At 37.1% G+C, this 18,769-nt stretch overlaps 1 protein-coding gene across 1 annotated transcript in view; it reads right to left on the bottom strand.

Moving 5' to 3' along the window:
• Nucleotides 1–18,769, bottom strand: part of AGBL1 (AGBL carboxypeptidase 1) — a 979,047-nt gene that overhangs the window by 476,460 nt on the left and 483,818 nt on the right. The window contains exon 19 of the mRNA XM_055088206.1: nt 767–896. Within this exon, the coding sequence (XP_054944181.1) occupies nt 767–896 (130 nt within the window). The remainder of the gene's footprint in view (nt 1–766; nt 897–18,769) is intronic.

Below are 18,769 nucleotides of genomic sequence, written 5' to 3'. Positions count from 1 at the left end.
CCATTTCCTTTCTTGAATAATAACTGAAAAAAAAAATAAAGACCCAGGAAATGGGATGAAATGCAATTTTTTGCCCAGTTTTCACCAGAGTATTGAACTACTGGTTTGCTCCCATTGTTGGTTAAATTGTTTACCAAAAAGATATGTTGAAGCTCTAATTCCCAGTCCTTATGAATGTGACCTTATTTGGAAAAAGATTCTTTACAGATGTAATCAAGTTAAGAGGAGACCATACTGAATTAGGGTGGGCCCTAGTCCAGTGTCTGCTATCCTGACAAGAAAAGGGAAATTTCTACACAGACACACAGAGGGCAAAGATGGCCATGTGAAGACAGAGGCAGAGATTGGAATTGTGCCCTCCCCCCCAAGCCAAGGGATGCTAAGCATTGCTGGAAATCACCAGAAGCTAGGAAGAGGCAATGAAGGGTTATTTCCCATAGGCTTCAGAGAGATCAGGGCCTGCTGACACTTTAATCTCCAGACTTCTAGCCTCCAGAAATGTGAGAGAATATGTTTCTGTTGTTTTAAGCTACCCAGTTTGTGGTACTTCGCTATGGCAGCCTTAGGAAGTGAATACCCCCACACACACATACACACACACACACACACACACACACACACACACACACACTTTACAGCTTGTCACACACAGGTCTTTGGCTTGTGTCTAGTCTTCCTGCCTGGACAGAATGTATTCTGCCTCCTGGAAGGTGGAAGGAGCCAAGCAAGAGTGTAGAAGGAGAAGGAAGTGAAGGAAGTAACTCACCGTGGGACGACGGCCAATGCTGCCCAGGTAGTGGAGGAGGCCTTTGGCGTGGTAAATTGTGGGCTGGAGATGAGCACTAGGGGAGAGCCACTGTCTGTTCAAATCCCCTCCTCTCAGTGAGCATCTGTGACTGCAGGAACAAACAACAAGCAAATAAATACACATTTAGAAGAAAATAACTTGAGAAAATAAAGCTCGACAAGACAAACAATTAAACTAATGAATCTAACTTCCTTCTGTCTTCTTCTCCATTGACATCAATTGAAGTTGTCCAGAAAGATGCATATCTGGCCTCTAATCTCCCAACGTGTCGTGAATATTCACAGCCCCTAAAAGAACTTAGAAACCATATTTAACTTGATTTGGGGTTACCAGAGTTTGAAGGCAAAGTTTGAGAAATGTTCCCTGCTATACAATACATCCACGGAGAACAAATTCAATAAATTTCTCTAGGCTCTGGGACCTTCAGTTCTACAAATAATTAAGCTGAGCTCAATCTATCATGCTGGGCATATTACATATGATATTTCTAGCTGGCCCAATAACTCTGGATATTATTGCACCCCAATGAAGAGACTGACACTTAGAAATGGTTAAATAAATGGCCCAAGGTCACATAACTTAGAGCTAGGCTGTTCATCCAGGTCTGTTTCCCTCTGAAAAAAAGCATAAGGCTCTTCCTCCTATCACATTGCTTCTGCCCTCCCTGTCCATATAGATGACACAGAAAGCTTGACATTTACTCAGAGAGCCAGACTATCATTTTCAGAGACATTATCATGGAATGTTAGCTCTAGAAATGAGCTTAAAATCGTACATCTCCTCATCTGGGAAAAGGGGATGTTCATGTTTGAAAGAAACAAGTCGCTTTACAAAGATGACACAGCTGGTGAGTGAGAACAGTGACTGCAATTCAGAGGGAAGGAAGCTGAGTTGCTGAGTGACAGGTAAGGTCATCCTAAAAGCCAAGGATGACGACCAGAAATGACCAAGCACAGCCCATTCTCCAGGGAGGCAACCAGAAGTCCTGCTGAGACATGATTTATTCAATAGGGCTAAGGATCAAGGTAACACAGATTAGGAGGAAGCAGTACAGTACTTCCATGGCCTAGTCCTCCCAACCCCCTACCCTAATCCCTATCGCCACCTCCTGCCGCTCTTGTCTTTCTATACTTCAGCTTGATCAAACTGCACACAGTTCTCTGATCAATTATGCCTACTGGTCTCATTGCCAGGACTCTCCAAAGCTCTATCCCTTCCCCGCTATTCAACATTCAGGGATCAGCCCTGCAGGGAAACTTTCCCTGATCACCAGGCCATTACATTCTGCTCCTATTTGTTGCAATAGCATCCTGGGACAACCTTCATCAGAGTTCTTATAAAAACCTTTTTAGATTTTTTTTTTTAATTTCTTTTTATTTCTCTTACATTTGCAGTTAGACTGTAAGCTTCCCGGAGGCAGAAACAGTTTCTATGTTACCATCAAAACCCTAATATAGGAACTGTGTAAGAGTTGGTATTCAGTAAATAATTTGGAGCGAAAAAAATGTACTAGATTTAAATGTAGAATCACATTACGTTTTCTGTTTAAAGAAAAAACGCTATTTTCAATAAACCTTGGAGGCGGAAGGAAAAAGGTTCAGCCTCCTCCTTTCACCACGTTTTCATCTCATGTTTCTGAAATTATCTTTAAATATTAGTTTCCTGCTGCTTGCTAGCCCCTCTTACAGCTCACTGGAAACTGAAAATCATTAGATTAATCATTTTTCCCGATTTCACCATTAACATATTTTGACTTGAGAAATGGGAGGCTTTTTGCATCTACCTCTCTGACTTTTTTGTTCTTTTCTTGCTTTCCACCCCCCACTTCCTCTTTTTAATAGCAATGACATCTAGAAATAGGGTTTCTGCCTGACGAACAAGGATGAAGGTAAAATACAAAGCAGATTTTTGGAAAGAAGCAAATAACAATGGAAAGAAGCCAGTGTCCCAGACTTTCTCCTGAGCTTATTTGCTGAGTTTAAATGAATTTCTTTTCTCAAATCAAGGTACTTGCAGGCACAAAATCCCAGAGCCTCAGGATTTTTCTTTAACTGCTCTGTGATTCTCCTTGCCTTGACCTGGATTCTCATCAACACTGGGGATTTCTTTTTTCTTTGTAACATCAAAAGTAATGAAATCAGTGAAGGCCCCTTAAAAGCATTTCTATTTGTAGAAATGAAAATGCAAGCATTACATGTGTCCAATAGCCAGCAATTCCATGCAACTCTCTCTACCTCTTCCATCCGTATGTTCCACAAAGACCAAGTTCAAGAGCAATGTCCACGTGGAAAAGACTCAGAGGTTACCAAACAGCAGATATACTGTTCTAGATTGCAGTTCTACAAAAAATAGGAAAGAAAAGTTTTGTGTTGCAATCAGAATGAGACTGAGTGTTGGTTAAGAAGATCAAGTCTCAACTCCCAGCTCTGTCACCAGATATGGGGTTGGGTGCCCCTTTGAGAGTCAATATTGTCATATGCAAAAGAATATAAGTATAACCTATCTCCCAGGACTATTTTGAGGGTTAAATTAAATGATCTCTATTTTAGATATCTCCATGGAGAAATACCTACATAACTCTATCATCACCCTTGTCTATGTCCATGTCATGTCCACACCTATATACACATGCACGTCTCCATCTATAGCTGTATCTGCATCCTCATCCACATCTACAATACTCAGGGACGCATAGCACCACTTGGACTATATTCATTAGTTCCTTACCTCATCCTAATATTTTTCCTTATGAATGATAATCAGAGAGCAATATGCAGATTGATTGGAGGGGAATAGAATCTTGGCTAGGAACCCCAAACCAGAGGCTGTGGTTAGTTTTAAGTTCAAGTTGACTTGAGCACTTTTAATGGTGGAAGCAATGAGACTGAAGAGAAAAGAAGTTATCTAAGGAAAAAAATGCAAGGATATAACAATATAAATTGCTGAATGGACTATTTAATATACCAAGCGGGCCATTAAATAGTACCAAGAGGAGGATGGCATCTAAGATTGACTAGGTACATGGATTTGGAGAGAAACTGGGCCAATGTGAGACTTAGGCAAGCTGTTAGTTGGGGATAAATTTTGTTTGTTTCACAGTGGTGGAGACAACGATGCATTCCTTTGGTATACGTAGATTGTATGAACTTGGGAAACCCGTATGTGTGTATTTGTATTCAGCGCTCTGTGCGTGGCTATGATTTTGAGAGTATCTCTGTGTGTGCCTATGGCTTCTGCAGTTCCTAGATCTCGGCAATTGTAGATTATTACAATATGTACTACACCTAACTTGAGTGCTTTTCCTTTTAAAGCAAATACATTTTCTTCCAATCTCCAAATCAATTTGGCATTTTGTGTTAATAATATCAGAGATTCATGCAGTCAGAGGAACTGCTGCCACTCTTCCTAGGGATTTGTTTTAAGCATTTGAAGAGGAAATGCACCCCATCTTATTATCTACTGTAGCATTTCTGAAATGACAGCTGCTCCCTCTATGTGGAGAGAATTAGCAGATGGACAGCTATGACTGGTTGGCAATAAATTCAGTGCCTCTAATTTCTGAAAAGGGGTCATCCCTCAAATAGAGTTTGAAGTCCTGCTTTGCTTATAAGGAGAATAAAATGGTGAGCATTGCTATTTTTTTCCCCACTGAATATTGCAAACTTACAGAGCAGGGGAAAAAAGCACTTCCTTTTGGTTTTCACAGGGGGAAGTCATTTGATCCAAATAGTCCTCATTTCTTAAAAGAAAAGCTTTGGTTTAACTACAGTCTAGTTTAAGATAAAGCTTAGATGCACAAAGTATGCTAGGTCTAGGGTGACCAACCATCCAGTTTGTCCTGGAATGTTGCAGTTATAGCCTTGAAATTCCTATATTTCCCAAGAAACCCCTCAATTCCTGGTGAACGGAGGGGTTTCAAAGGTAGGATCCCTGACCAGAATTGGGTTTGATTGTTTTAATTGACTTTGAATGTTTTAGTTGGGGTACACTCTCCCCCAACCTCAGGCACCTTCGCTCCCTATTTTTACCTCTGAGTGTTTTATGTATATATTATGAGCCTGCTTTTTTTAGGTATTTGCAGCCCGTGTCTAGGATGTCTCTCTAACCATTAAACCTGCAGGTTTTGGTAGGACAAATTCCTTCCCTTAAAAAAAAAAAAAAAAAAAAAAAAGGCTTTTTGTTTCCTGAAAATATGGTCATTTTATGACCAAAAAAAAGAAAAAAACTCAGCCAAAATTATAAAAAATGAATCAGAAGGGCCAGTCCTAAGAGGTCACTGAATAAAAGCCACCAACTTCATGGTAACCTAAGGATAGCCTTAAAGGTCAGACAGCCTAAAGGGAAATGATGTCACTGTAAACCAGTTTCTTAAGATTAATTGTGGATTTTATGTATCTGCTAAGAACAGGGCTTATCCTGACCAGAGAATGGGAAATAAACCATATAACCAAAGGCCTTGACAAGCATACCCTGACCTACCAGGACCCCTGAAGCAAAGAAAGAACCACAAGTCAGAGGAAGAAAGAGGAAAAGGGAGTTGCTTCCTGAAAGACCATCTATAAAGCTGCAGTCAGACAATAAAATGATTCAAAAATCTCCCATCCATCCGTGCCTGATAAAAGGAGAGATGGGGCCCATCAGACTGAAAGAGTGATGCCTGGCTTACTGATACAAGTGCCCGCGGCACAGCAAGCTCTGAAGTCTAAAGAGAGGTAGCGTGCTTGAGACTTAGCAAGTGCGTCACCATGCGCTGCACATCCTAGTAACAAGAGGCGGCATGGATGCAGGAGGAGAATATTTATCAAGGTAAAGAGATGCATGGAAGAACACGACAGAACAGCATGGGCCACTATGGGCCAGACACTGCACCCAAAGCTTTCCAAATAAAGATCACTTGGATCAGGAAAGGGAGGAAAGAGGGAGAAACAAAAGGCAGTTTCATCTTAAGGCCACAGTTGTTAATACAACTCAAACGATCAGGGTTACCAGAGACATATTATTATGTTCAAAATATTTTTGTCATGCAAAATGCTCAGAGAGGCAATAATCTAGGGAGAAGGGAAATAGAAGAGATCAAACCCAGGGGTCCCTCAACACCTCCAAGAACCCAGCAATGTGACACCAGAGGACTGGTCACCCCAGAGCTCAGGTAGAGGAAAGCTGAGGTCTTTAAAAGATGGGCCCAGAGAACTTACCAGGGTTCAAATGTCAACCTTGTTAAATAAATTACCCAGAGCTGACACCTGAACCTAGGTTAGTTCAAACCTAAACTAGTCATTTTCATGCCCTTGTTCCTCAAAGTATGGTCACAAACCCACAGCATTAGCATGATTCAGGAGCTTGTTAGATACGTAGAAACCTGGGTCCCAGCCCAGAATCTGCATTTTAACAAGAGCTAGAGGGAATCTGTATGCACATTTAGTGACCCCTCCTACGCTGTTGATGGGAATGTAAATTGGTACAGACACTACGGAGAACAGTAGAGGTTCCGTAAGAAACTAAAAATAGAGTTACCTAATGATCCAGCAATCCCACTCCTGGGCATATATCTGGAGAAAACCATAATTAGAAAAGATACATGCACCCCTATGTTCATAGCAGCACTATTTACAATAGCCAAGACATGGAAACAACCTAAATGTCCATCAGCAGATGAATAAAGAAGATGTGGTACATATGTACAATGGAATATAACTCAGCCATAAAAAAGAATGAAATAATGCCATTTGCAGCAACATGGACAGACCTAGATATTATCATACTAAGTGAATTCAGTCAGATGGAGAAAGACAAATATCATATGGTATCACTTATATGTGGAATCTAAAAAATGATACAAATGAACTTATTTATGAAATAGAAACAGGTTCACGGACTTAGAAAACAAAGTTATGGTTACCAAAGGGGAAAGGTTGGGGAGAGGGATAAATTAGGAGTTTGGGATTAACATACACACATTACTATATATAAAATAGATAATCAACAAGGACCTACTGTATAGCACAGGGAACTCTACTTGAAGAATCTGAAAAGAAATAGATATATGTATATGTATAACTGAATCACTTTGCTGTACACCTGAAAGTAACTCAACATTGTAAATCACCTATACTCCAACATAAATTTATTTTAAAAAGCCAACGGCAATAAACAAAAAGAAGCAGTGCCTTATACTATACTTTACGGAAAGAAAGAAAATTAACACTTACATAGGAACATGTACTTTATAAAGGATTTTATTGCCACCACACTTCCAAGAACCTAGAACATATGCTATTTAGAATCACTAGCATCCGACCTAGAGCAGCACTAGCTCCAAATGTTTGAAGACACATCCCCCCTACCTTCCCACCTCATTTTCCCCACTACTGTATTAGTCTTTTGCATGTTTTAATTTGAAAACCAATATAGAGTTAAGATGAAAATGTGTTTTCTCCAAGTTATTTTGACAAGTCTGGCTTCATAATATCATTCAAACATCCAATGGAACAATTCAAAAGATAACAAGGTGAGGACAAGCTGAAATCAGGTCAGACCAGATTAAGGGGTGGGCAAATATAGGTGAGCCCTACACTATCACTTGTATAAATCAGGAATATGTAACCAGTTAATTCACATTTCTACATAGCACTTGATCCCATATACAACTGACTCAATAAAAATAGGTATCACTCCCATTGAAACAGTTAATACTCTAAGGTTAAAGTTTCTAAAGCTATGTCTTGAGACCTTTGTCTGTGCCAACAATTCTGAGACCAGCCAGGGTGTCAGTAATCACTTGAGGTCACCTATTGCAACTGGCTGACATTTTGGACCACATAATATTATTTACCAGATATGAGTAAGAATAATTTATTTAATTTATGAAATTTTAAATACATTAATAATCTTCACAAAAAGTTGTCAGAATGGGAAATTATAAAAAGCATTTCCAAAAACCAAGACCTAATGATTATCTCCATAATGTTAAAAAAATAAAAAATAATCTTTTGAAAAAATTCAACACTCATTCCCGAGAAAGACAATCAGAAAATAAGAATTGGTGGATACTTTCTGTGTCATATGTATGTGTTTAAAAAGTATGCATCGGGCTTCCCTGGTGGTGCGGTGGTTGCGCGTCCGCCTGCTGATGCAGGGGGGCCGGGTTCGCGCCCCGGTCTGGGAGGGTCTCGCGTGCCGCGGGGCGCCTGGGCCCGTGAGCCATGGCCGCTGGGCCTGCGCGTCCGGAGCCTGTGCTCCGCAACGGGAGAGGCCGCGGGGGGGGGAGGCCCGCATACCCCAAAAAAAAAAAAAAAAAAAAAAGTATGCATCAATTCTGCTTCTACATATATATATGAATATAATAACATATTTTTTATATATTTTTATTATGACCTCGAAAACCAATGATTAACTCAATAAATAATTCAGTAAGGTAAAAGGATATAATATTACAATACAGAAGAAAATGCTCCTATAAGAGAGTGGTTGAATAATTTGGTGCATTTAAAAAATGGAGTATTGTGCACCTATTAAATGAAGAGGAAGGTATCTATGAACTAATATGGAATGGTGATTTTCACGGTATAAAGTTAAATTATAAAAAGTTATGTAAAATATAAAAAGCATATTTAAGAATGAAGGAGACATAAGACAATACACATACATCTATTCGTTTGTGCAAAAAATACAAGATAAATCAGAAACTAATAAGATTGATTACTTACAGAAGGCAGATGGAAATAGGATATAAAGTATGGATGAATGGGAATGGGGTAGGAGGAATAAAGGGCAAGTGACACCTCTCTGATCATACCTTTCTGTATTGTTCCAACTTTTAGAATCATGTTAATGTTTCATATACTTATATGACTAAATAAATATAATGAGAAAACCATGAATAGAACTCCAAATGGATTAGTTACAAATAAACTTAAGCTCTATGGCAAATAAATAACACTTACAGAAGTAGGAAGAAATAACTGACTCAAGTAACTTTAGAAAAAAATATTGTTGCTATATACTCTAAAGCTAAAGGCAAAAACAATAGTACACAAGTGTGTTTTTCACAGCAGTATTCAATTCTGAGCTACCAATTCTAAGACTGCTTTGGATGTATTCTAGAACTGAGTAAACAAGTAAGTTAATTATGAGTAATAACAACCAGTTTTCTCATAGTCACAAAAAGGAGTTATAAATAAAGAATTAACTCTGTGGTGTTGTACTGGAATCAGAAGTATCAGCATGAACTCATGGTTTCATATAGAGAGATAGGTAGATAAAGAAATAGATACAAAAGTATGTGTATTGTGTGTGTGTGTGTGTGTGTGTTCATGCATTTATTTCCTAGCTCTGTCTACTAGAAGAACCTAGAAACAATAACCCCCTAGTAGCAATGAACATATAAAATGCTCAGATCACATTTTCTAAGTATCGTTATTTAATCAAAGAAATCAGGGCTTCTTGAAGTAATGCCTGGGTGAGGAAAGAAGAATATAAGTCTAGAACATATTATGATGCTTGAAATTTTAAAAGTACTCAAAAATAATGGGAACATGTTGAAATGACAGAGGAATCAATTTTAAGGGAATCCCAATGACCAAATGTGGTAAGATTTGAACAATAAAATCAATAATAATAAAAGTAATAATAATATACTATTATCTATAAATAAAGTAAATATAAGTTTGTACTGATATAAATAAATAAAGGAATAGCTCCTCATTTGAGTAGAATTCTAATTAGTAAATATAGAAGGAGTGAAGGAAAATAAAGTTATTATTTGGTAAATATAATAATAGTAATTGTTGCAAGCAAGAATAATCAATGGATGCTAAAATTAGTGGGTGAAAGTATTATGAGTAACAGAATATTTACATAGACTTGGAATATCTCCCCATAAGATACTTATTAATTTCAAAGGGAAATAAATACTAAATTTATGGTGAAGAAACACAGCAGATACTGCCGTAATCAACTGATCAAAGATACCATCACCATTAGAAATACATAGCAACATCATATATCCAATAATGTGGTGCACTGAGAAGGGCAGAGCATCACCTATGTGATGCTTTTGCCAAAAATACAGGATATGAATTTACTCATCAGACAAACCCAAATTAAGGTGTATTCTCCAAATAACAGACCAAAACTCATAAAACATGTCCAGATCAAGAAAAACAAAAAAAGGATGAGAAGCTCTTCTAGATTGGAGGAGATTAAGAAGACATGAATACTAAATGCATTGTTATGATTGGGGAAAGGGACTTTATTGGCACAATTGGCGAAATATGAATAATGTCTGTAGAGTAGTTAATACTAGTGTCTTGACGTTATTTTCATCATTATACTGTGGATATGAGAGATGTTAGCATCTGAGGAAGATGGGTAAAAACTATACAGGGTTTTTTTGTACAATTATTAGAACTTTTCAGACAGATGCCCATTATTTCAAAATAAACACTTAAAAGATTTTTAAAAGTTAAAATTTTTAAAGGGAAGAAGTTCTATACTTCAAGAAAAAAAATACATGTAACAATTTTAAAAACTCAGAAATGAGGTAACTCAATAAATGGTTAGAAAAAGAAAATATAATTTTGTAAATGAAACCTAGACTAGAAAAATATGAGTGAATCAATACAAATCATGTCTTATGAGAAAAATGTGAAAAGAAAAAGTTTTAATCCTAAGGAAACAAAGAGATGAAAAAGGATTTAAGAGAAAATGACACATAATGACACACTGAAGATAGGCAAACAGTGACCAATGTAATACGAACAGGTAAGAAAGAAAACAAAGCTAAGGATCAGAACAAATACTATACTAAAAATACTAAAAAACCTATACTGAAAAAACTCACATAAAATAATCAAAAAATTAAAACTACATATTAAAATAATTAATTATGTGTCTGAGATACATAATCTTGATCCAGAACCAACATCAAGACATAACCTAGTAATATTACTGGATATTAAAGAAAAAGAAAACTCATTGGGGAGCTAGGCAATAAAAGCAGGGGACTTAAAAAGGGAAAATTAGGTTATCCCTTTTTGACAGCAATGCATCAGAAGAAAATTGAATAGTGATATTCAAAGAATTAAATAAGACATTTAAGGAAAGAAAATATGAGACAAAGATGTTTGTATCCAACAAAACTGACCTTCAAATACAAAGAGGGACAGACACATTGTTATTAATATTCAAGAACCCAGGGAATATTATTCCCATGATCCTGTCCTGAGAAATATATTAGACAACAAACTCCGATAACCAAAACGACCAGAGAGATATGGACATTTTCAATTCTTGTAAAGTAACCTGTGGATACCGATGCCACAGAATTTGTTTTACATGATTATAATAGTTCACTCCACCAGAAGTTCAGCCCTTTGAAGATAAGATTGGGTCTTGTCACATCTCTGAGTCTCTAGATCCCGGAAGAGCACCTGGCCTACAGAAATTATTTAATGAATGTATATTAGTGTGAATAAAATGGAATTTAATTTGAATTTCTAATGTCCTAAATGAAGTGTGCTTAAATAAATGTTTATTAAAGCAAAATCAGTTGCAAAGCAAAACAGTTTTAAGACCTTCAAATGCTTTCTGACACCACAAAAGCAAAAACACATTGTTCCCACTGTTTATTTTTATCTTAGTTGTCATGTCTGTGATGTAAAATAAAATGAATACTTATATTTCATTTAATATTGAAAGATCCCATCACTACATGAAAAACAAATAAGGTCCACCTCATCTTTTTACATCAGGCCAGATGATTATAAAAGCTGTTTTTTCTCCTCATCACCATCATAACTAACATTCATTCAGTGCCAGTCTTTTGTTAACTGCTTCTATGCATTATCTCTACTAATATTCACAATAACCCTACAGGCAATTGTTATTATAATTGCCACTTTGCAGATGAGGAAATAGAAGTTTAGAGAGGTTAAGTAATTTGTCTAAATTAGCACGAGTAGATTAGCTTCTGAATCCAGAGCAGACTGCATAATACAGAAGCAGGTTACTTACAAGATGCCTAAAAGTCTTAACCACCATATAGACATATCAACCCAATGTCCTCAGGGGATGAAAGATGGGGAAGAAACCTACAGAAATGGACGAGCTTTGCCTCCCATACCTACATGAACCAGTGTGTTTCAGCTTCCATCTGATTTGCACATTGAACTTTAGAGTCAAACTTTGAAGAAAGGATTACAACGTTTAATATGTTAATAATTGATGGCTTGTGAGTCCAGTGCCATTACTCGACCTAGCCTTAGAAGTCTTTTGACAATTTAGTCTCCAGTTTTCTCATATGTAAAATTAATACTCCCCTGCATACTTGACCAGTTGGTGTAAGGTATAAAATTATATTCAGAAGACAAAAGCATTGTATAAAAACATATATTAGTCATTAATTCAACATATATTTATTGTTACAACATCTACTATGTGTCAGATACTATTCTTATCCTGAGGAATACAGCAGTGAACAAGCCCTACTAGGAATCTGCATTCTGGGGATTATCATCGCATGGTAATTAAAGACAGACATATGTCCATCTTGTTTGTTAATTTTTCAGCACCAACTCAGCACATGGTAGGCAAATAATTCATCATGATCCAAGGAACTCCCCATTCTGCTACTGAAAAATATTTCTTCTCTGGGCAGCCAATATCTAAATTAAAACTGCAACTTTTTTTTTTTTTTTAATAAATTTATTTATTTATTTATTTATTTTTGGCTGTATTGGGTCTTCGTTTCTGTGCGAGGGCTTTCTCTAGTTGTGGCAAGCGGGGGCCACTCTTCATCGCGGTGTGCAGGCCTCTCACTGTCGCGGCCTCTCTTGTTCCGGAGCACAGGCTCCTGACGCGCATGTATTGGGTCTTCGTTTCTGTGCGAGGGCTTTCTCTAGTTGTGGCAAGCGGGGGCCACTCTTCATCGCGGTGTGCAGGCCTCTCACTGTCGCGGCCTCTCTTGTTCCGGAGCACAGGCTCCTGACGCGCAGGCTCAGCAGCTGTGGCTCACAGGCCCAGTTGCTCCGCGGCATGTCGGATCTTCCCAGACCAGGGATTGAACCTGTGTCCCCTGCATTGGCAGGCAGATTCTCAACCACTGCACCACCAGGGAAGCCCTGCAACTTTTTTTTTTAACTGTTAATTCAACAGATTTAATTATGGGATATTGATTTTTCCTGATCATCTCTGTCTTGGTAGGGGTATCCATACTGCTACAGTCTAAAAATCTCTGTACTTTTCTTCTTAGAGAGAAACGCTTGATGAAAACATTCCATGTAAAGCTCAAAACCATTAACATTGAGAAAAATTTTAAAAATTATTTTTCTAAAATTGCAATGTGAGTTTCATTCTCTTATCCTTAATGTGAGAGTTGATAAGTTTACAGCTGCGATCTCCCAAAGAAGCCCAGATATTAGGGTCCTTTATTGGACCATAACACCAAATAATACCCCATGTTTCTCTTCCTGAATGGAACAAAATCATAGCTCTTTACTTGTTCCCTTTTTCTATGCCTCTGAGGCCTCTTTCATATTAAGGTAATTTTTCTTTATGGACCAGAAGGTATACTGGGCATTTACAACTCCTTGATGTTCTGTAAGCCAAAAGGTATCTCTAGAGAGTAAAACTCTTCCCTCTCCAGCTAACTAGTAGAGGTAGCAAGAAAAGTGATTCTCTGCTTTCTCCAGAGGATGTCAATGTGTTTAATTCTGGTGTATAATAAAATCCAGATGAGTCTCTTGGGGAAAGAAACAGAGATGTAGAAAAATTAATTTCTGTTGATTGGGAGTTTCAGTAGCTAGGAAACATTCACCTCATCCCCTGAAAGCAATACTGACTGCCAATACCATTCTAGATAAAGGAATGAAGAATATCATCCAGGAAGTCTGGTGTTTCTTCTTCTTGAAGTCCTCGCAGGAGAAAGTAGAAAGATAGGAATGATACCACTTACAGTGCTGAAGAGAAAGTCAGAAAACTGAGTTTTAGTCTTGGCTTTGACACTTGCTTTCATATGATCTTAGACAAGTTCCTTAATTTTGTTGAATCAGAGTTTTCATTTGTTTAAAACAAATTAGGACATGTGATATTTAGCCAAGGAAACTCTCCTTTAAAAATCCATTACTCTAAGTAAAGACTTCTAAGAAAAGGGGATAGAGAGAAAAAGAGATACACAAGGGGAGAGAGGAGGGTAGAGAGGAGAGCTATACGGTTTTACTCTTTGAAACACAGATTCCTAAGGAGAAAAACTGTCCAAGATTTATCACCTACTACATGGATAGGAGCAATTGCCTCCACAATGGCTTTCTTATCTTCTATTTCTCAAAACATGTCTCTCCCAACTTGACATAATTCCAAACTGATATTCAAATTCTTCCAGTGGCTTACCATTACCTACAAGAGGATGTATAAACTACTTTGGCATTCAAGATCTTCTACAAACTGGTCTCGGTTCACCAGTCCAACTCTTGGTGAGCATTCCTGTTTGCATCATCAGCAAATACTGTCCTGAACTTTTACTTAACTAAATTACATACTTAGATTATAGATCATTGGAGGAAAACTTTTTAAAAAAATTTGCTTCCATCCTTATTCTCAGTAATTTTAGTACTGCCCAACACAAAGCCAGTGCTATAAGCAAGATAGATGTCCTTGTTGTTTCCAAAATAGTTTGTGCTCTCCCAACTATCAAATCCTCTCAACTGCTAATGGAATTGTGTCTGAAATTGGATACTTTTCTTTTTTTCTTAGTCTACCCACCTTTCAGGAAACTTTTCAAACCCTGCCCCTTTCATGAGATTTTTTTTGACTGCTCCAATGTATAGCAACAATTTCTCCAACCTCTGAACTCCCTTAGGAAAATAAAATAGTGAAAAGTTTATATGTATAGTCAATAGAGTCAGGTCTGGTTGTGCAACTTGCTAGGTAAATTTGGCTAAATTATTTAACCTTGCTAAATTTAAGACTCCATAATATCAGATAAGAAGTATTCCTGCCTCTCAATCTCTACCTAAAGGAAGTAGTAGTACCCAACTCACAGATTGTTGTTTGTCTCTTAGAATTAAGCGACATAACATACTGAAGGCACTTAGCAAAACACTTAGTAAATGCTCAGTGACAAACAATAAATGTTTGAATTTTTTAAAACAATTACTTACAGCATTCATGTTTGCGTCACCCTCAAATACTGTCCTGAACTTTCATTTAACTAAGCTATATGTGCTTGTACTTAGATTATAAATCACTGGAGGATGAAATATACTTTGTGTGTTTATTAAATCTGCTTCAATCCTTACCATTTTGCCCTACATTCAATGAGTCTCAGTAATTACTTGTTATATAAAAGCTTAGAGACAAATTAGACTATAAATATAGGACTGTTCTCCTTACTTTTTCTTTTAGATTTTCAGTAAAGCGTGAGAAGAAAATAAAAATAACGGGAAAAAAACTATATTTTTCACTTAATCCTCAAAACATTTCACATCTGAAGAAACTGCAGTTCAGAAGGTTTACATAACTATCCATAGTCACATATTTCAAGGTGGAATTTGAACCGAGGTTTTTCACCAAACTGAATAGTAGGTGGCACAGAGGAAGTCTGGAAATTCATTTACCTAAAGCACAATCTTCTGATATCTTCTTCTTTATTGTTTGCCCCCATTTTTCTCTTTTTTTTTTTGATTTTTATTTTATTTTTTTATACAGCAGGTTCTTATTAGTTATCTATTTTATACATATTAGTGTGTATATGTCAACCCCAATCTCCCAATTCATCCCACCTCCACCACCCCCCCACCCACTTCCCCCCTTGATGTCCATACGTTTGTTCTCTACATCTGTGTCTCTATCTCTGTCTTGCAAACCGGTTCACCTGTACCATCTTTCTAGATTCCACATATATGCGTTAATACACAATATTTGTTTTTCTCTTTCTGACATTGTAATTTGTCCTCATTTTCTCTTCACATGCTCTATGTTCATGCAGAAAGGTTTGGTGCTGGCTTGACTCTTATCCTGCTCCTCTGCAGGCCATTTACAGTAGCTTCTGCCTTATCCACGGGGGACACTTTCCAAGACCCCCAGTGGATGACTGAAACCATGGATAGTACCAAAGCCAATATATACTATGTTTTTTCTAGCATCACTGCTCTTGTGCTTTGGGGCAATTTTTAAGCAAAATAAGTGTTATTTGAACGTAGCACTGTGATATTGTGATGGTTGATCTGATAACAGATATGGCTACTTAAATGACTAATGGGCAGGTAGCGTGTTCACTGTGGAGCAGCTGGACAAAGGGATCATTCACATCCCAAGAGGGTAGGCGTGGGACTGCTTGAGATTTCTTCACACTGCTCAGAATGGCATGCAATTTAAATTTTATGAATTGTTTATTTCTGAAATTTTCCATTTAATAATTTCTGACTGTGGTTAACCTCAGGTAACTGAAACCGTGGGGGGAAAAGAAAAAACAGATGAGGGGACTACTGTATATTGTTCAGCTAAATTACACACACATACCATGCCAGGAACTTAGAAAGGCAAAGGAGCTATTTATTAGACTTTATAAACAAAGAAGGAGGAAATACCAACTACTTTCTCACTATCCTCAGTAAATGGCTCCCCCATTTCTTTGGCTTCTCAAACCAAATATCTTGTAGTCATCTTTGATGCCTCCTTATTTCATACCCCTAATCCCACTTATCAGCAAACCGTACAGACTCTGCCTTAAAATGTATATACAGAATTTGACTACAACTCACCACTAGTTCCCTCAAAGATATTTCATAAAAAGTTTGAAGTTACTTTACTTTGGCTTATTTCCATTAAGACGCAGAATAAAATCAGACAGGTTTCTCATTAGTAGCTTGACTTCATCCTTTTATTCAGGGAGTTATTTTAGCAATCTGAAAATTCAAAATATCTTTATAGCTAGGTCTCGTGGACCAGAAAAAAAAAATGTTATCTTTGATCTACTGTATATTTTAAACTAAAACATACACTTCAAGCTAAACATAGTTAATATAACTTTTACATCTCTTTATCAAAGAGAATAATTATCAAAATTATATTTTATAAGAAAAATTCTCCTATATAAGATAATATCTGCTCTCCTTCTTCCTCACCCCTCTTCCAAGGTAAGAAAACCTCAAATAAAACTTAAAGAAATAAAATGGACACATTTATTCATTCAGTGCCAATTCTGTTAGCCTAAGACAAGAAGCAATCCTTCGGATAATATTGCATCGCTTCCCCAGGGTCCAGATTGGGTAGCCACAATCAACAGGAAGGTGTCATTTTCTCCTTTCATTCTGTCATCTGTTCTTAATTTACATTTTACTGGTCTCTGACAAGGATAGTGTAGCAGATGGCAAGCGAAATCTAATTAGTGATGTCTTGCAACTTGTGTCAAGATTCTTCAATAAGGTTGTTTTGTTGAAAAGCCATTGGAGGAGTGTTAGCTCTGTTTCCTGATGATAGGCAAAAGGAATAAGTAGCACTGGTCTTTATTTTACCTAATTCAGAGCTTCTCCTATGGAAACAGCCTTTTTCCCAGGGGTATTTCTAAAAAACAATCAGAGGCAACTGCTGAACATCATGGCTGTCTGGGGCAGTAGACAGCAGTTGGGCAAACAGTGAACTAACCACAAAATCTAAAACTAAAAGCTGGGGAAAGAAATGTCCATAGGGGAATTTGAAAAAAATCTCCAACCTATTCTGGGTATATAAATGCAAAGGATTGTGTAAATACCCAGGCCTCTGTGCATGCCAGTGTTCACACTCAGAAAAGACCTAAAAAGGCACTGGGTTCTCACCTGTGACTAACCTTGAGGTTCTACACAAGCAGGAAGTAAAGAGTAAAGCAGAGTTGTTAGCTTGAGTATTGATGGCACACCCCAACATGCCCACAAGCCCCCCAGCAGAAGCTATGGGACTTATTAGTTCCAGGCAAATAAGAACATCTCTATCTAATAATTAAATGACCACTAAGCTAGCCAAGCAGAGATTTCAGTGACCACATATTACAAATAATATAGGCTTTACAAAATTAATTCAGAAAGGTTGCTAAACAAATGATAACAAACCCTGGCATAGAGATGAACCTGATTTCCAGAATTGAAGCATAACTAATGCTATTTAAAATTTCTACTTTTTATGAGTCATGCAAAAAAAAAAAAAAGAAAAGAAAAGAAAGAAAAAAGTATGGCTAATACACAGGAAATTAAGCAGCTAACAGAAACTGTCCCTGTGGAAGCCCAGATATCAGACTTTCTGAGAAAGATTCAAATCAGCTATTATATGTATGTATACATGTTTAAAGGACTAAGGAAATCTTAGTCCACTGGATCTGAAGAACTAAAGGAAAATATGAGATCTGTGTCTCAACACAGAGATATTATCAATAGACATAGAAATTACATAAAAGAAGCAAATAAAATGTCTGGAGTTGAAAAGTATAATAACTGAAATGAAAAATTCACTAAAGGTGCTCAGTAGAAAATTTGAGCAGACAGAAGAAATATTCAGTGAAATTGAAGATAGTTAAATTGAAATTATACAATCTCAGGAACAAAAATAAAAAAGAATTTAAAAAATGAACAGTCTCAAAAACGATTAGGACACCACAAGCACACCAATATACATATAACAGAAGTCCCAGAAAGAGAGGAAAGAGAAAGACAAAGAAGTAGAAAGAATGATTAAATAAATAAAGACCAAAATCTTCTTAAATTTGATGAAAAACATTAATTTACACATTCAAGAAACTAATCAATCAAAAAATCTACAAACAATAAATGCTGGAGAGGGTGTGGAGAAAAGGGAACCCTCTTGCACTGTTGGTGGGAATGTAAATTGATACAGCCACTATGGAGAAGAGCATGGAGGTTCCTTAAAAAACTAAAAATAGAGCTACCATACAACCCAGCAATCCCACTACTGGGCATATACCCTGAGAAAACCATA

This window comes from Physeter macrocephalus, chromosome 11 (genome assembly GCF_002837175.3).
Source record: "Physeter macrocephalus isolate SW-GA chromosome 11, ASM283717v5, whole genome shotgun sequence".
Taxonomy (NCBI): domain Eukaryota; kingdom Metazoa; phylum Chordata; class Mammalia; order Artiodactyla; family Physeteridae; genus Physeter; species Physeter macrocephalus.
Note: the sequence above shows the minus strand (reverse complement) of the source record. Positions and strands in the feature narration are given on the sequence as shown.